This window comes from Alosa sapidissima, chromosome 16 (assembly GCF_018492685.1).
Source record: "Alosa sapidissima isolate fAloSap1 chromosome 16, fAloSap1.pri, whole genome shotgun sequence".
Taxonomy (NCBI): Eukaryota; Metazoa; Chordata; class Actinopteri; order Clupeiformes; family Clupeidae; genus Alosa; species Alosa sapidissima.
In genome coordinates this window covers 10063260-10080958 of record NC_055972.1, presented here as the reverse complement: position 1 = coordinate 10080958, position 17699 = coordinate 10063260, and the positions used below count along the sequence as shown (strand labels likewise).

The window sequence follows — 17699 nt, the reverse complement described above, 5'->3', positions numbered from 1 at the left end:
AATGAAACTGCTGCTAAATTCAAACACTTCATTTATTGGCTGCTTTCAATTTGGGGGAAATTTAAAGCAGAAATTGTTAACCCTCTGTAAACACCTTGTCCTGCAACTGGCTAGCTCTCGTATGTTGTCAATGCTCTGGTTTTAACGTTATGATTTAGTCGTATAGCTAAACGTCTGTGCACTAAAGGTATTTTACATATAATTAACGAAGGACGGAGAAACCTTTTGAATCGACTGTACGTGACCTGGAGGACCTGTGAGTTAACCTCAGCTAGAAGCTAGCCAATTAGCATTTGGCATTTACCAACATCAACTTAACATCAAAGATTTGTCATTTTGGTGACGTTTAAAGAATATGAAATTTGTCTTACTAGTTTAACGGCAGTATCACTTATTTCAGTTGTCAAATTAAATAATATGTTTGTGCGATGGCTTGGTCATTATTTTCTTATGCCAACTCCCGAGCTATTGCTAACATTAGCCTTCTGAAAAAGACTTAACGTTAGCTGACTAGCTAGCTTGCAGGCAGGCAGGCATTCGGGTGTTCACGTTGTTGCTAACGTTATATAGGCAACCATTTCTAACTAGCATGTCTTTATACCAACTTCAAACGCTTATTTTTTTTATAGTGTTTCAGTTCATGTGTTGTTGTGTTTGGTAGTACTCGAGATAAAGAAGATTGGCTAACGACGGAAGCTCTTGAGGGATTAACGTTAACGTTCTAATAACGTTAACGTTAGCGAAACGATGTCATCCCAAAACACTTTGGCTGGTGGCAGAAAGGAGGAGAAAGGAAAAAATATCCAAGTGGTTGTACGATGCAGGTAAAGAGATGTTATAACCTATTTTAAATAAATTAAGTTGTGTTTAAAGGTAAAAACCAAATGTTGCCTATGCGGGCAAGTAGAACAGCAAACACATAGTGCATGCATTAACATCAGAGACACTGCTGTAACGATACCATTGAGTCAACATAACTTGTTATATATTATATAATTGCAATTTGTTTTGCAAAACACAGACCGTTCAATGCAGTGGAGCGGAAGTCCGCATCCTATGGAGTGCTGGATTGCGATCAAAATCGCAAAGAAGTGGCCGTGAAAACTGGTGGTGTTACAGACAAACAAGCCAGGAAAACATACACATTTGACATGGTAAGAGTTGCCTATATATACTGTATACCGGTATACTGTATATGGTTTTGCCTGTTTGACCTTATATACATCTGACCAGATGAATGACTATTTGTTTTCATTTACTGTTCTGTTGAAATTGTTTACATTTTGTCTAATATGTCTGTAAAATTCATCTCATTTAGGTATTTGGACCATCTGCCAAGCAAATTGAAGTCTACAGAAGTGTACTGTGTCCCATTTTAGATGAAGTTATGATGGGATACAATTGCACAGTGTTTGCGTAAGTAGACAACTATTAGCATGTCATTGCATGGTCTTTGAATTGTGTCGGTTTGAGTTAACAGTGAAACATAAGCCTACTGTAAATTTGAATAGTTGTCTCACAGATACAATATTTTGTATTTTTAGGTATGGCCAAACTGGAACTGGGAAAACCTTCACAATGGAAGGGGAGAGGTCCACTGATGAAGAGTACACATGGGAGGAGGTACCAAGACCAAATCTGTGTTGTCATAGGGCTTGTTTTTCTAATCAAGATGTTGTCTGATATAATTCTGATTATGTTGTTGGTTGTTTGAACATTTTTTTTATCTAACTGATTCATACTCCCATCTCTCATCAGGATCCTTTGGCTGGCATTATTCCTCGCACGCTCCATCAGATTTTTGACAAGTTGTCAGACAACAACACAGAATTCTCAGTCAAGGTGTCTCTGTTGGAAATTTATAACGAGGAGTTGTTTGACCTTCTCAGCCCGTGTCCAGATGTCACGGAACGGCTGCAAATGTTTGATGACCCAAGAAATAAGGTCAGCATTCAAATTCATAAGAAAACTCACAACACCCTTAACCCTGCAGCCTAAAGCCTGTAGATCAAGTTGGACTATTGCTCTTTTTTTTTCTCTCTCTCAGCGTGGTGTTGTCATCAAGGGCCTTGAGGAAATTACTGTTCATACCAAAGATGAGGTGTACCAGATTTTGGAAAGAGGTGCTGCCAAGAGGAAGACTGCTTCCACTTTGATGAATGCATACTCCAGGTACGAGCCGAAGAGGCGTTCCTGACTAACAGGGATTTCCCATATTGTATCAACCATGATATACCAGTAGAATTCTCTTCATTATAAGAATTTATCATCCTGCAATCAGTCAATATTGACAATATTGTCATCATGCAATATATGGGCTAGTTGATAATATGAAAATGCACCACAAAGTGGGCATCTCACATGTAGTGTTGTCACGATACCAAAATTATGACTTCGATACGATACCTGCCATAAATATCACGATGCTCGATACTAAAACGATACTACGGCGAAATCCTAAGATATCTGGAAAAGAAAGGACTCATACCTCCTCCAAGTGTATTGAGTCATTTGTGTTGAATTCGGTGCACTTTTGTAGTGTGCAGGTCAATTCTGGGTTCTAAACTTCTAAACTTCCTACATAATTATTATTTTTTATAGTCAGTAAAATAGTAAGCCTACTTTGTATGACTAAGTCCTTTATTGTTTGTTATCGTTCATTTAAATTATGTTGTGTTTTGGCAATAAAGTAGCTTTAAATAGCCAAACTAGGCTAGATCAAGGTCAGTGTTGAAATTACTGTATGCAAACCACTAAATGCTATGCAGAGGGGGCTAATCTTTGGGCCATCTGATGTACAGTATAGTCTACCCTAGGCCTTCCTGATTTTCTTGACAGTTGCAACTTTAGGGAAAAAATGTGAGGATAGTCTTCTTTGCGCCCAGTGTACAAGTACGACGTTCCAACCACTCAGGTCTTCGTTAGATAGGCCTACACCATTACCTGTTGCAATATATCTGTGTGCATTCCTGCATTACGTCTATTTCTTTGATAACATGATTTGCTCACGTAACAATAACCCGCTATTATTATTAGGACTCAACACGCTTTGGTGGTATTATATGCTGTGGGCTTTAATTAGCGCATTTAGGGTAGCCTATTCTACATCTGGGCAATAATTATTATGACCGCAGCGGTTTAGTCATTTTTGTTTTTTTTTTGTTTTTTTTTGTAATTTTTTTTGTTTTTTTTCCCGCATGCCCAAATTTCCGTCAATGATTCCCGGGACACTGAAAGACCGGGGTACACGAAACTTGGTGGGCATGTAACCCCACATGGATAGCATGGAACCATCGTTTTTCGTTTTGATCTGTAGCCCCCCCCCCCCCCCCCCCGCGCTGGACTGGACCCCCCGAAAGGAGGGTAGGGCAGACACAGTTCTCTGTGAATATCTTGAGAACTGTAGGGCCTAGGATGATCATTTTTTTCCGTATGTTTGCCTCCAGGGGTCATGTTAACCCATTTCATGTGCACACATGTGCACAAACAGATACATACATACACACACACACATACATACATTCACAGCAATCATACTCACACTGTAGACATATGTACGCTTGCATGCACAGGCACATACGCAGGCACACACACACACACACACACACACATAACATAAACATAACACAAACAATCAAGAATTTCTCAGAATTATGAACAGGCAAGATGGAGGTGGGGTTGTATAAAATGAATTTTACATGTGAAATCTATGAACTAATCATGTTTTGGTACTTGTTGTCTAGCAGATACCAGTGAGAATTGAGTGTGGATAATGCAATTTAGTGAGACAGTTAGAATCATATAGGCCTTTCAGCGTGATTTCTTTTTGTGGAAAAAATGTGCTGGACTGGGCGGCGGTCATATTTTGTACCGCTCTGCGGTACATCTAGTTGAACAAATTGCAGTCTACATGCCATGACAAATATTACCAATAGTACTGACCGAACATGAAATAGATTGTTTAAAAGTTATGGTAATGTTATTCTGGCGTGAACATTGCGCTTTCATCACGTTAGCACCCTATGATTACAGCTCGTTGTCTCGTCAAAATGATTACTCGTTATGTCATGTCAAAATTCATTGATGAAGGATGGTTCGCTTTATCCCAAAGAACCATACTCGTTTCACTTAGGCTAGACTAGTTTTTTGCGTGAAGGCATCGTGATACCTTTTTAGTATCGATATACCGTGCAACTAGCCTGGCGGGCCATCCTATATCATTGAAATGTATAGTCTGGAATCGAACCATTCACCTCGCTTAATCCAAGGGGCGGGCAGAGAATTGTCTTTCAAACTGCCTAGGCATGCAATAGGCCAGCGCTACGACCATATCCGTATCCGGTCGGCAAAACGGCAAATATATCCTTCTTCGAAAGGAATGACTTAAGTGCATTGTGTTGCTCAACTTTCAAAGAAAAGCACAAGTCCAGCTCCTCCAAAGTTGACGCCAACGCCGATTAAAACAACCGCTCTTCGTTCGCTATAGTCACCTTCCTTGTTGTTCACCGTCGCAGGACTGTCGTTATCCTGTTAAACCCGCCTTAAGACTCTCTAACAAAATAGAGCGCTGTGATTGGATGAAGTCCACGGCGTCAGCCAATAGAAATCCCTATGGTTTGATACTAGACGTACAGGCTGAGCAAATTAATTTGCCGCCGCTAGGGTGCGTCTAGATTTCTAGGCTACCGTGCAACACTACTCACATGTAAAACAAAAATAAGCATGGTGGAAGGCAGAGTTCAAATCTAGACAAGGAAGAAGAGTTAATGGCTGATAATGGTCATGATTTAAGTTTAAAGATTAGTGTTTGTGTTTGCATGGCTTTCAAGACTACAGCCTAGTTTATGCTTCCATTTCATACTTAAATGGATACGTTCTTTCCATATGTTGACCTATTTTATCCATATTCGGAAGCTTTAAGCGAACAGACAAAATAAATGCAGAGAATGGATGCAGGTTCCGTTCGTATCCATATCCATTTTTAACGTTGAGCATATATGAGGCTTCATATTGTCCTTTATAATGTTATCTCCACAATTGTCATGACATGTGATATCGTTTTAAGTCTGTATTGGCCATTCCTATCCCGTGGCTATACTTTTAACCTACAGTATGCTTCATGGTGCTGGTGTCATCCAAGTAAACTTCCTGCTTGTTCCCCTCTAGCCGGTCCCATTCTGTGTTCTCAGTGACCATTCACATGAAAGAAGTCAACATGGAGGGGGAGGAGCTGGTCAAAATTGGGAAACTCAATTTGGTGAGTCTCGTTATTAGCTTTCATGGATCTTTTGAAGTTCTTGTAGTTATATACTACTAGTTTGATATTCTTGAAATTCCCCTTGGGGATCAATAAAGTATCTATCTATCTATCTATCTATCTATCTAGTTTACATTTTACTGCACTTACCTATAGGTACGTCTTGGTGTGTTTATCCCTCAACTGTATCCTGTGCTTTGTATAGGTGGATCTGGCAGGCAGTGAGAACATTGGTCGCTCGGGTGCTGTTGATAAACGCGCCCGGGAGGCAGGCAACATCAACCAGTCGCTGTTGACGCTGGGCCGCGTTATCACTGCTCTGGTGGAGCGTCGCCCTCACATCCCCTACAGGGAGTCCAAGCTCACCCGCATCCTGCAGGACTCCCTCGGCGGCCGCACAAAAACCTCCATCATTGCCACGGTCTCCCCTGCCTCAGTCAATCTTGAGGTCTGTGTCTGGACTGTTTGCTGCTGCTTTCTGATGTCTTTGTGATCTTAGTTTAGCAAGCAATATAACTAACTACCTTTTGAAAAGTTGGCAGACACGCATTGTTACATTATCACTGAATTATTTTGCGTCTGTACAAGCTTATGGCAAGTATAGAATTCCCCGAAGTCAAAGAGCTACATCAAGCTGTAGTAATTACTGCTGCTTTCCTGTGAATGTTTCATTTCCTCACTCGGGCGATTTGTTCTGTTTTGACAGGAAACAATGAGCACCCTGGATTACGCCAACAGAGCTAAAAGCATCTTGAACAAGCCTGAGGTCAATCAGAAACTCACCAAGAGGACCCTTATTAAGGTACTTCAAAAGGATGGTGCCGGAAATGTAACATGTTAACAACGTCTTGCTGAGCACTGGCACACTTAGTGTGGCGTCTTTTAAATATGAATCGTATCACACTGATGTCCAATTCCTCAGGAATATACTGAGGAGATTGAGCGTCTGAAGCGTGACCTTGCTGCCACCCGAGACAAGCATGGCGTGTATCTGTCATCTGAGAACTACGAGTAAGACCTTACTCTTATCGCTTACCTTCTTAATATGCATTTCAAAGCTGATGCTGAGGGTTCCAAAATGGTGCATGACTGTATTTCAATCTGTAGGAGCATGAACAGCAAACTGTTGTCCCATGAGCTGCAGATTACTGAATACATGGATAAGATGACGGTCTTAGAAGATGAACTGAAAAAGGTGAGCATTTTCACCCTCCTGATCCACTTTAAACCTATCTCTTCAGATAGCCTATGGACTATATGGAGGCTAGCCTATGGACTATATATTTTTGATAATTTTATCTGTGAAGAGACCTTGGGTGTCCTGAAAGGCGTTTTAAATAAAATGTATTATTGTTTTATTATTTAAATGACAATGATAGAAATTAGTCCCATACATTGGATGTGCAGTACAATTGTGGATGTGTATATTTGTTTTTCAAATGCCTGTTCTAACAAACATGTTTAATTTCTAACAGCAGCACAAATTGTTATCCTTAAGAAAGTATCACCTGCTCTCATTCCTTTTGTCTTGCCCTTCCACAAACATTTTAAATTCTAGTCTGTGGTTTGGTGTTTTAGGTGATGGAGATGTTCTCGGACAGTAAGGAGCAGGCGGACCAGTTGACCTCGCTCCTGGAGGAGACGAACCAGCAGCTGCAGGCGGCTCACAGGGACCTGCAGGAGACCCGGCTCAGGCTCGGTGAGGAGACCTTCATCACGTCCAAGCTGATGACCACCGAGGGAGAGCTGTACAGCACTGCAGACAAGGTGAGCACACCAGCTCTGACCCTTGATACACACAGCTGTGGGTTTTCCCGACAGTCGGGGGTGTGTACTATGGTGTATACCGTGAAGCACGACCGTAATTTGATTGGCTGGTGCAGCAAAAGTTGAACTTTGCGACGGAAGCAAAGCAAAGTAAACGTAACCACAATTCACTTGGGCAACGGACGAAGTAAGCCCACGTAAAGTGAACGAGATGTATCTCCAGCACTGCATTCAATGCAAGCGCCTGTGAGCACCGTGATTCTGTTGGGTGACTGACTGTTGTACACCCTCATTACATCATCACATAAAGATCAGTAAGATAAATTTAGGCATCTGTTTAGAAATGTCGTCACCTGAAGCAATCAGTTAAATTACTTTTTCTCAATGGACCAGAAGGAAATCAGTCAGTCTATACTAGATGGCCCTGCAAATGTCTCAGATAGTCCAAAAACCTCTGTATTGAGCGTATCTGAATATGTGGTCTCTGGACTGCTTATTGTCTCCGCAGTTGCTGTCCACTGCCGATGTCAGCACAAAGGATGTGTCCGGTCTTCACGCCAAACTGGACAGAAAGCGGGAAGTGGACCGGCACAACTCTAGAGTGCAGCAGAACTTTGCCCAGCACATGGAGAACAGCTACAGCCAGATGCAGCGATCCCTGCAACAGCAGAGCAACGCCCACCAGAGCTTCATGGAGTACTTTGGCACCACTGTCTGTAAGTGCCTCAACGCGTCTGACTGGATGGTTTTGGTTTATTTCAACCAAAATGACATCTTTGTGCCAGAAAAATCCTTCAGATTTATATTTATTTATTTAAATTTCATTGTGCATTTGATCAGTGTATGTAAGTTGTTCTTGCGTTCTTTCTTTTCCCCCCGACAGCGGACCTTCACAAAGTAAACGGCAGGGCCCTTGAAGACGCCGTTTCCACAGTCCGCTCCTACAAGGCTGGAGTGAAGGCTGTTCTAGAGGAGAATGTGGGCCACTGTGTGACCACGCTGGAGCAGCAGGAGAGCTTGAGTGTGGAGTCCAAACAGAACTTGCTGCACATGCTGGTAAACAACTGCTGTTTCTCACTATGACTGTTTTTTTTGTCCCAAGATAAAGCACACAGCAGAAAGGACAAGTAAAGGCAGAAGGCCTTGTTTAGGTGTTTGGTTGTCAGTTAATGAAGTCAGAATGGTCAGAGTTTGGACAAAAACGTCTGCTAAATACCATAACCATAACTTGGATCAAAAGTGATAAAACGTGGCTACTATTGTTAATGTTCAAGTGATTTATTTGTTTGTTTACATGTATGTATTTATGTATTTTCTCCTAGCACCAACCATTGTATCTATGCCAGAAACATAATCTTGTGAAATCACTCATGACTACTGTAATTTCCCATCTATTAGCTGCGGTTTATACATTGATTTTGCAAACTGCGGGGTCAGTTAATATGGCAGGCATGAAAACTCCTCACCTTTCGGCGAAATTCACCGTTTTGAATCCAAAATAGGGGACTTACGTGGTTCGCGCAGATCCGATAAGAAAATTTTGTGTGTGTGTGGGGGGGGGGGGGGGGGTGTATGGCGTTACAACTGAGTTTACAAATCACGCGCAGACGCGAACGCATCTTGATGCGTTGTAAGACAAGAGCCCAATTAAAAACTTGTCTGATCCAGCAACGATTATGTGAATGGAGCCCCTATACATTTAGCCTATTAAATAGTGGAAGCTCATTTTTTGCTGCGGATGCAACGCGAACAGAACGCTTGCGCTGGAATAGCCTCCCTGTCTGTGTGACTACAGATATGAGTCTGAAATGTCAGCTGGAATGTGAGCCCGGCGAGGAGAGATGCTTATTGAGGTCACAGGTGGGCTAGTTGAAACTTTCAACTTCTGTCAGAAAAAGACGTTGAGATTGGTGTAGCAACGTAGCATAGGCTGTTTTGGATAGCAACATTGGACAGAAATATAGACATAACGAGTTCATTTGATGAAGAATACGTGCAGTTTGAGCCATCTAGATCGACAAAAGGTGAAGCAAATTGGCATACTTTATCAGTATAGCAAAGGCTAATGTGAATAGTTGAATTAAATGCTCCTAAACTGGGCTGGTGCGTTTTGTCGAGTTCAGAGACAAAAGCAGTGTTTGACATGGTAATGCTGTCTTTTAAGAAACGTTCAGTGACCTGATCAGTAGACCTAGTCTACTCTACAGGGTTTAAAGGAACCGTATGTAAGAAATGTATTTCAATGAGTCATAAAATGGCCCTGATATGTCACTAGACATTAAGAAATCATGTTAATTTCAAATACTTATATCACTGACAATAGTAGTCCGGCCAGGATATTGTCATTTAAAAAGTGAAGTTGCAGCCCTCAACTGATGTTGATGTTGTGTTTTGGCCTTATGCGCCACCCTCCACTTATCTACTAATCATAAAGTCAGTAGTGTTTCGGCATCCGGGTTGCCAGCTCTGCCAGTCAGGGGGGAGGGGGAGGGGATACACTGTTCTACAGTATTTTGAAAGTGGTTGCAGTACCAGTTTTTGGCCACAATCTTACATACGGTTCCTTTAACATGTATTGTGAACACTGTTCACACAACTTTATTGGTTGGTTAAACACACTAGCACAATCCCACAATCTGTAAGTAGCCTAGGCTGCAGGTTAAAACATTTCAAACCAATTTTACAAATTAAAGCCTAGTCTACCCTACCCAGTTTATTTATTACCTGGTTTTGTCCAACAAATATTCAGACTTATCTTATTCAGACATATTCTAATAGTCTACTATGAAGTGTCCATTAGGCCTATGAAATCTTCAGAAATGTCTGATAACTTCAGGCACAAAGAAAGAAATAAAGAAAGAAAGAAAACTTGTGTAGATTACTGAGGAGAGGAGGGCCAAGCTGAAGCATGTTGCCAAACAGTGCAAGTGGGCGCCTTCACACTTAGGCCCAAGCCAAAAAGAAATAAAGGTATTTTCTGGTAAAAATTAGTAATTTGGTAGTTTGTTTTCTTTTTATATATAAATCTGTTTTTTTAAGGCAACTTCATACTCCATGGAAGCTATGCACTATTGGCAACAATGTCTCTCGCGCTTGTTTTGCTATGAAACGGCCATTTCCCTCTTCACACGCCCTTCTCACCTTTTTCACCCCTGACCTGTTTTCATGCCTGAATATGGTATTACTATGGGGTTTTTTTTTTTTTTTTTTTACTTGCATAAAACGCTGTCCTGCGGTTTATACAAGAGCAATTCCACGGAAAATTGACTTTTTGTCACATCCATAACGCCAGTGAAATGCCTTGGCATTTGTATGATGTGAATGATAACATTAATTTTTTGTGCATTTTTCTCATGTACATTCTTCAGCCAAAAATAGCAAATGCTCAAATTTCATGTAATCATTCACATCATACCATACAATCACATTTTATTGACATTCACATTTTAAAAAACGTAATTTTCCATGGAATTGCCCACAAAATGCAGCTAATACACAGGAAATTACTGTAATGCACTCTAAAATGTCTTAGTACTCACATCTTATTGCATCCTTAAATGTCCTCTCTGTTCTCTCTAAGGTTTAATACATTCTGACTTTTTTTCGTGAAAAAATCCCCCCCCCATGGTGGCCTTCAAATGGCTTAAATCTATATTTACACCTTCCTCATTTTGGGAGTTGAGGTCTACCTGTCCCTGTCCCCTCTGTACACACTAATCACCTGCTACTGGCTGCTGCAGCTGACAAGTTAGCTAGCTTGTCTGCATCTTTATGAAGAATTGTCCCACCCCCAAGTACTCAAGATTGGTTCATCCTTAAGGTGGTCATAAAGGACTGCAGTTTGAATTCACATACTGAGGCTGTGATTGGTCGACTGTAGATCCAAAGCAGAAATCCTCGGTCATGACATTGTCTACTTATTTCGCTCATGATATGTCATGTAAAACATAGCAGACATCATTATGTTAACAAGGTTGCAAATATGACTTTTCACTGGAGGTGGTCTCTAACCTTTTTGTTGGCCCTACAGGAGGAGCACCAGATGCATTTAGAAGAGGCCCTGATGGCACAGGCGCTGCCAACCGTCACTACTTTGATGTCAATGATGGGGAACTTGACTGAGACTATGGAGTGTCAGCGTGCTATGATTCAGAGGGTGAGAATCGGTCGCTCCAGTTAACAACATTTTACACCAAATAGTTGACATGAACACTTGCGGTTTACATGAAAAGTATGCGTTTCTTTATTTTGATTATTTCTTTTCCCTTTTATCTGACCTGCAGATGGAAACCATGAAGCGTGAGATGACCTCACACCTCGACAAACAGGCCCAGGCGCTCTCTGAGATGCGAGGTGCAGCCTTGGAGGGGTTCAGCTCTCTGAAGGCAGAGATTGGGGACCTGAAAGAGAAGCTTGGTGAAGCTGACCAGACCCACAAGACTGTGAGTCGGTCCGCACACCACAAAGTTCACCACACATCGTTCTTTGTCATATATTTATATTATATATACATATATTATACTTGAATTTCCCCTTGGGGATCAATAAAGTATCTATCTATCTATTTCTGCCATTTTGTTTGTCCTGCACTGTATGCAGCTGACCCACCCTTCTGTATGGCTCTGTTCTCTCCTTGTCTGTCTAGAACCTGTCCCAGCTGCTCCAGTGCCTGCAGGGCCAGCTGAGCCTGCTGTCTGAGAACACCCAGAGCAGCTTCCAGGGGCTGATGAGCAGGACCGAGGCTCTGTCTGCTCCCGTCGACTCCCTACAGCAGGCTTTGCACACGTGAGTAACACCTGGGACCCTAGTTTAGGGAATAAATCCCGGTGGAAACAAATTTTTCCACTGGGTGGGTTAGGTTATGCATGGACGATAATTTCACATTTCCGACAGCCTTCTGGGTAACATTTGAATGCGCCTATCACAGACTACCACTGTCCATGTCTGACTTAATCAACTGGCAAAGAAATATCACATTCCATTTTTTCGGAAGAGTGGCCCATAGCACTATTTGCTTTTTAAAGGCTCTTGTCTGACTCGTTCAGTTTAAAGGTGTTGCTCGACAATGCTATTGTTCGTCTTTAAACGTCGGCCTGACTCATCCACTCCAGTTGTAGCTATGAGATTCCATTCTCAAACTCAGACCTTTAAGCTATCTCACAAGAGATGCTGGAGAGCAGCCAGTCACGATGGCAGATTTGGTGTTGAACAGTGCCCCCTGTTGAAAACTGCTGCACAATAACAATGTGTGCTGTTTTTCAACATAAATTAATTTAAAACTGTAAAATAATAAAAACTGTTAATAGCCTAGATCATAAGCAGGGAGTGCAGTGCATACATTGATATTTCCAACCACAGAGGTTTCATGTGTACATTTAACAATATTTTTTCTAACAAGAATATTTTTGACAGCTTTTGTTAAATGGTGTGGTGAGGTGGAAATTTGATCAAGTAGGTTTGTTGCAGCGCTACTGATCTGAATCATATTACTGACCTCTAGTGGTGGGACTTGGAGGTAATGTGCTTAAACTCAGTGGTGCTGCCTGCTACACCATCAGGATATCAAAAATCTGATAGACACAACTTTAAAGACATTACATTACATATGCACTAGTCTATATTGTCAGTGTCTAGATTTGTCTCTCGTGAGATGAAGTGATTAAATATTCAGAGTTTACATCAGAACTGAAACAAACATCTTTCCCTGTGTCTGATTTCTGTGGCCGTATTGACTGTTACGCTTTGCCTGCATAGAAATCCAGGAAGAACTCAATAACTTGCCGTTTCCTTGTGTGATTGTAGGAGATGTTCAGAGGCTGAGACACAGGAGCGGTCCAGGCTGCACAGTTTTGAAGCTGCTGTGGACGGTTTGGTCTCGGAGACAAGCAGAGTGACCGATGAACTGGCTGCTACTCTGGAGGAGTCTGCAGGGTATCGCAGCAACCTCCAGACCTCTCTGAAGGCACTGGGGGAGGTGGCCAGCAACTGGTGCCACAAAGCCACAGAGCGTGTTGAGACTGCTGCCCAAGCCCAAGTTGACCTCACACAGGCCAATAAAGATTCCCTGCTGAGCCTGGCCCAGGTAACAAACCACCGAGGAGCAGAACATGCTCATCATGTATTACAGTTGTGTTGTTGAGCAAGAGAAATTATATAAGCACAAGAAGGCTACAGAAAGAAAATGATTGTGGGTTTGTATGTATGTGTGTGTGTATTAGCCAGTGGAAACTCGGGGAGAGGCGTTGCTCCAGGAAACAGCAGACTGCTTCAGACGGCATCAAACAGAGGCAAGCGGGATTCTTAATAATCTCCAGGATCAAACAGGCAAAGACATGGCCACCGTTCAGTCCTCCAGAGAGGAGCTTTCGACACGAGCAGCCCAGGCACTCCAAACGCTCCACAGCTTCCTGCGGGAGGAACTCAGGGAAGATATCCCCACTGGTATGCCCTTCTTGCCCCCCTGCTGTTTGTGTTCTCTTGCCTTCCTCTCAGATAAATTGTGGGGGGGGGGGGGGGGTGCTGCTGCTATGTCTTTTGTTTATATTTGTATTTTTGTTTTCTCAGGCTCCACTCCTCAGCGTAAGGAATATGACTTCCCTCGCGTGCTGGTAAGGTCTCGTGCCCGCGACGAGCTCATCGAGGAGTTTCATGCTCAGATGGAGGAGCTTCAGGATGAATATGACTCCCAAGACGAACCTGAGGAGGAGATTAAAACTGTTGATCAGGTACCTTTTAAGAGTCAAACAGTGGAGTGTTGGTACCATAATTCCCCAACTATTAGCCGAAGTTTATATATTGATTTTACAAAATTTCTTCAGCTATGAGGTTAATACGGGGGCAGTTAATATGGTATATGGTTAAAACACTGTCCTTTGGTTTATACACAATGCGGCTAATACACAGGAAATTACTTTAGTGGGTTACAAAGCCTTCATCAGTGTGCCTGGCAAGTTTGCATCCATGCAGGCTTTGCAAGCATGCATAGTCTTTTCATATCCTTACAGCACCCTAACTCTTTCTGTCAGTTTTTTCTTCTGGCCACCTGGCCAGTAATAGAGTACCAAATATAACAGTATATATACTCTTTTGATCCCGTGAGAGAAATTTGGTCTCTGCATTTATCCCAATCTGTGAATTAGTGAACACACAGCGAGGTGAAGCACACACTAATCCCGGCGCAGTAAGCTGCCTGCAACAACAGCGGTGCTCGGGGAGCAGTGAGGGGTTAGGTGCCTTGCTCAAGGGCACTTCAGCCGTGCCTACTGGTCGGGGTTCGAACCGGCAACCCTCTGGTTTCAAGTCCGAAGCGCTAACCGGTAGGCCACAGCTGCCCCTTCGTGTCGTGTCACGTCACGTCACGTCACGTCACGTTTCCGTATCAACCAAATTTCTGTTTTCCACAAACCAAATTAACAACGTGAAATACTACCAAAGTTTTCTAGAAACGGAACTTTTTTTTAATTCACGTATTGATAAGCAGTTTGCTTTTCCGATGATTAAAACAATTATTGAGAATAGATCGTCTTTATTTTTTTATTTAAAAACTGAAACCACCGTTGTGTAAAACGCTGTCAACATGGTGCAGTGCTTCACTTCTCATCATGTTATTTTCTTCTCTTAAAATAGATTTATTCTCGTTTTCAACGAAAGAACAAAGCGAAACAATAGAAAAATGCCATCTAGGTTCGGTTGTTTAGAACAGAAAATCTGGTTGCCCGGACAATGTGATGTAATGGCTTTGGTACTCTATTCACCGCATATTAGTGAAATTGTGAAAACAAGTGTAAACCATCTGAAAAATAAGTAGGGCTGCTCAAAAATCATTATCCTAATTGTTTTTGTACTCAAAAGTAATGAGTACTCACACACATATTGTTTGTACAAGTTACCACTATAAAGCAAAGGAGTGTGCTGGATTAATAACTCAAGACAGAATATGGCAAAATATTCATATCTTGATTACGTCAAATTTCGATTAGGTCATTCCAAAATTTGATTGGAGTGGGAGACGGTCCAGTTCGAGGGCCTGTGTCTCCAGAAATGTGCTGAAGTATTGTAGCCATGTTCGTGCTTCTTCCCTCTAGGATTAATCCAACACTGTTCTTAATTTATGCAATACCAGGGATCTACAGAGGAAGAGCTGGCAGCCTCTGATGTCAGTGCGATAACAGAGCCCTCATTTGTTGACATGAACATCATGTGTGACGAGAACAGCAGAGGGCCATTTTTCAAGGTAAAACAAATTCCCTAAATACTTAGCAGCCTAACATGACAGCCCTATCCTTTGTTAAGTGTAACACCAAATAACCTAATTTGAATTTCACCTGAAAGTCAAGTAACCATTAATGTGATGTTGACCTGGAGGTTGCATTTGTGAGCTGTGCTCTTCTTTATTTCAGCAAAAGAGGAATGGCAAGAATAAGAAGGAGAACCGGAGAGCTCCCAGCAGCACCCCCAAAAAGCCAGAGGGTGACGTAGCAAATCTGCCACGGTCCAAACTACCCCTCAGATGTCAAAACTAGAAACACAATTTTGTTGCATTCTCATTTCAATCTTCTATGTACTGTTTTTAGATGTAATATTATATATAAGGGGTTTATGTGTTTGTCTTTTTTTTATATGTGCTGTTTTTCCCTCACTACGAACACCCAAGATGTCTACCTTTTCTAATTAGCGTTACGATCTTATTACACTCTGTTTTGGTTTTCTGATTGTTGTTGTTGTCGTTGTTAATGTTAACTTTAGCACATAGTTCAGGTTTTTGTATTACTGTAGACTGATGAAACTTAAAATGTACAGGGATTATGTTCAGAGTGAGTGTTAGCATGGTGGCACGGCTAGTAAGGCCTGTATTTCACCGTATGTCTGTGCATGAATGGGAATGTAAGCACATGAAAGTACATAAAGTGAGCATCTTAACACGGTCCATACCTTTGTTTATTTCAATTCTATAATACACTTAAATGCTTTTTAAACATTTGCTTCATATTTTTATACTAAATGAAATACCATTGCTTAATAAATAAGAGATATTTCTGTGATTTGAACATAAAGTTTCTCTGGCTGTGTTTACTTTTTTTATCTCTCCCTATGGAAAGAAATTTTAACTCTGGGAAGTGAAGATTATACACTCCACAGGCCTGCTGACATTTATATTTTGCATCACCCAATCTCACTTACTGCCTACTGTCATTTTTACATTTTGTCTTGGTGAACTAACTTCAATTTCTTAAAAGCCTAATATTACAGCTCTGTGAGATAAATACTGTCTAAAAACCTTTACACAGTAGTTCATATACAAACTGTAAAGGTCACATAACATAATTCACAGAAGAGGGGACTATCAACGTTGTAACCCTGAATATATTATAATCATATCCACTACCAGAGAAACACTGGACAGGAGCAAAAGAATTAAAGTTCTCCGTCGTACGACGGATTTCCGTCAATTTGATTTTAGAAATGTCATATTTGAGATCGATGCAGATCCGGTGAGAATTTTTATTTTTATTTTATTTTCCTTTTTTTAAGGCCTACTGCAAATATTAGGTCCGATGAATGAATGTGTGTGATGGTAAATGTTTAAAGACCTAATAGTGTTCTTGAGAACTTTCTGTGTCTCAATCAGAGACCGCTCAAGAAGATAGGCCTACGTCAGCCATGAGTTTCGCTTTGTTTATGTTGTAGCTACACGCTTGTCTCATTGGCCTGGGGCGGTTGCTTAAAACACGTCTGGAGGACGGTCTAAAAATTGGATTATAGCGACACAATCGAGACAGCTGATTAGGTTGCCCAATCCGTTTAACTTTTTTGCATATGATCTTGTGAGCCCTATGTGCGAATTCGGAGGCTGTGTTCTTTCCGTGCATCAATGTAGACAATTTCTTACTATCGCGAACTCTTGTCAGGGGAGGTCATTTTTTGGGTGTCACCTATAACTTCAACAGATAGCCTGCTATGCCACCCGATGTACTATTATTGTTACAGTTTTTAATCAACATTATGTGTAAAGCGACGCAATATAAACCGTAGCCTATGCCTATCCCGTCTGATATGTACAACAATGTTTTTCACAAATTGCGACGGAAGGTTTTGACTGAGCGTGTTAACATAAAATAATAATATCGCGAACTGTTGAGTAAGGGGGTCAGTCGTGTTTGTGACGCACAGACCGCCTTGTAGCCCATTTTGCTTAGGCTTCACTTATAACGACAGTAGGCTGTGAGCGTGTGTTGACAAAAAATAACCATGCAATTAAAATAGTCAACTTAAAACTTTGCTATTATTAATGTATAGCACAAAACCATAACCAGTAGGCCTACCAGAACCTCGCATATTAACGTCATGATTTGTGTGCGTCTATTTGGCAAGGCCACTAGCTGTCATGGATGCGTTGCTAAAGGAAGTCACAGGTGTCAAAAGTTAAAAAATAAATGGAGATGGGCGGCTGTTGGAAACGTGGGAGAACTAACAAGCCATGGTGTAAAAACATAAAGTGCCAGGGGTTTGCTTTTGCGCGGTTTGCTGCAAGAAAATTGTTTATGGATGCAATAGGAAACGTTTTAGCACGCCAACAATCAGAAGACCGCAATAAGGTTAACGTTTGTGCACTTCAGGACATCTTCCCTACCTGGTGCAACTAGCCACCACGACAGAGGCTACGTTTATGTATGGC

The 17699-nt window shown here is 41.6% G+C and overlaps 1 protein-coding gene across 2 annotated transcripts; it reads left to right on the top strand.

The window, feature by feature from the left end:
* Nucleotides 1–43: 43 nt before the first annotated feature.
* Nucleotides 44–16077, top strand: kif11 (kinesin family member 11). Of its 2 annotated transcripts, none has more exons than XM_042066201.1 (23): nucleotides 44–256; nucleotides 662–824; nucleotides 1022–1154; nucleotides 1319–1416; nucleotides 1545–1623; nucleotides 1759–1944; nucleotides 2048–2172; nucleotides 5167–5257; nucleotides 5463–5705; nucleotides 5964–6059; nucleotides 6180–6268; nucleotides 6365–6452; nucleotides 6836–7024; nucleotides 7533–7740; nucleotides 7908–8080; nucleotides 11055–11180; nucleotides 11308–11466; nucleotides 11670–11809; nucleotides 12827–13106; nucleotides 13243–13465; nucleotides 13589–13749; nucleotides 15147–15257; nucleotides 15424–16077. In XM_042066201.1, the coding sequence occupies exons 2-23, from the start codon at nucleotides 748–750 to the stop codon at nucleotides 15544–15546; spliced, it is 3198 nt and encodes a 1065-aa protein (XP_041922135.1). In that variant the 5' UTR covers nucleotides 44–256; nucleotides 662–747; the 3' UTR covers nucleotides 15547–16077. The 2 variants fall into 2 exon arrangements, with proteins under 2 accessions (XP_041922135.1, XP_041922136.1); XM_042066202.1 differs by having other exon boundaries at nucleotides 56–119.
* The last annotated feature ends 1622 nt before the right edge of the window (nucleotides 16078–17699 follow it).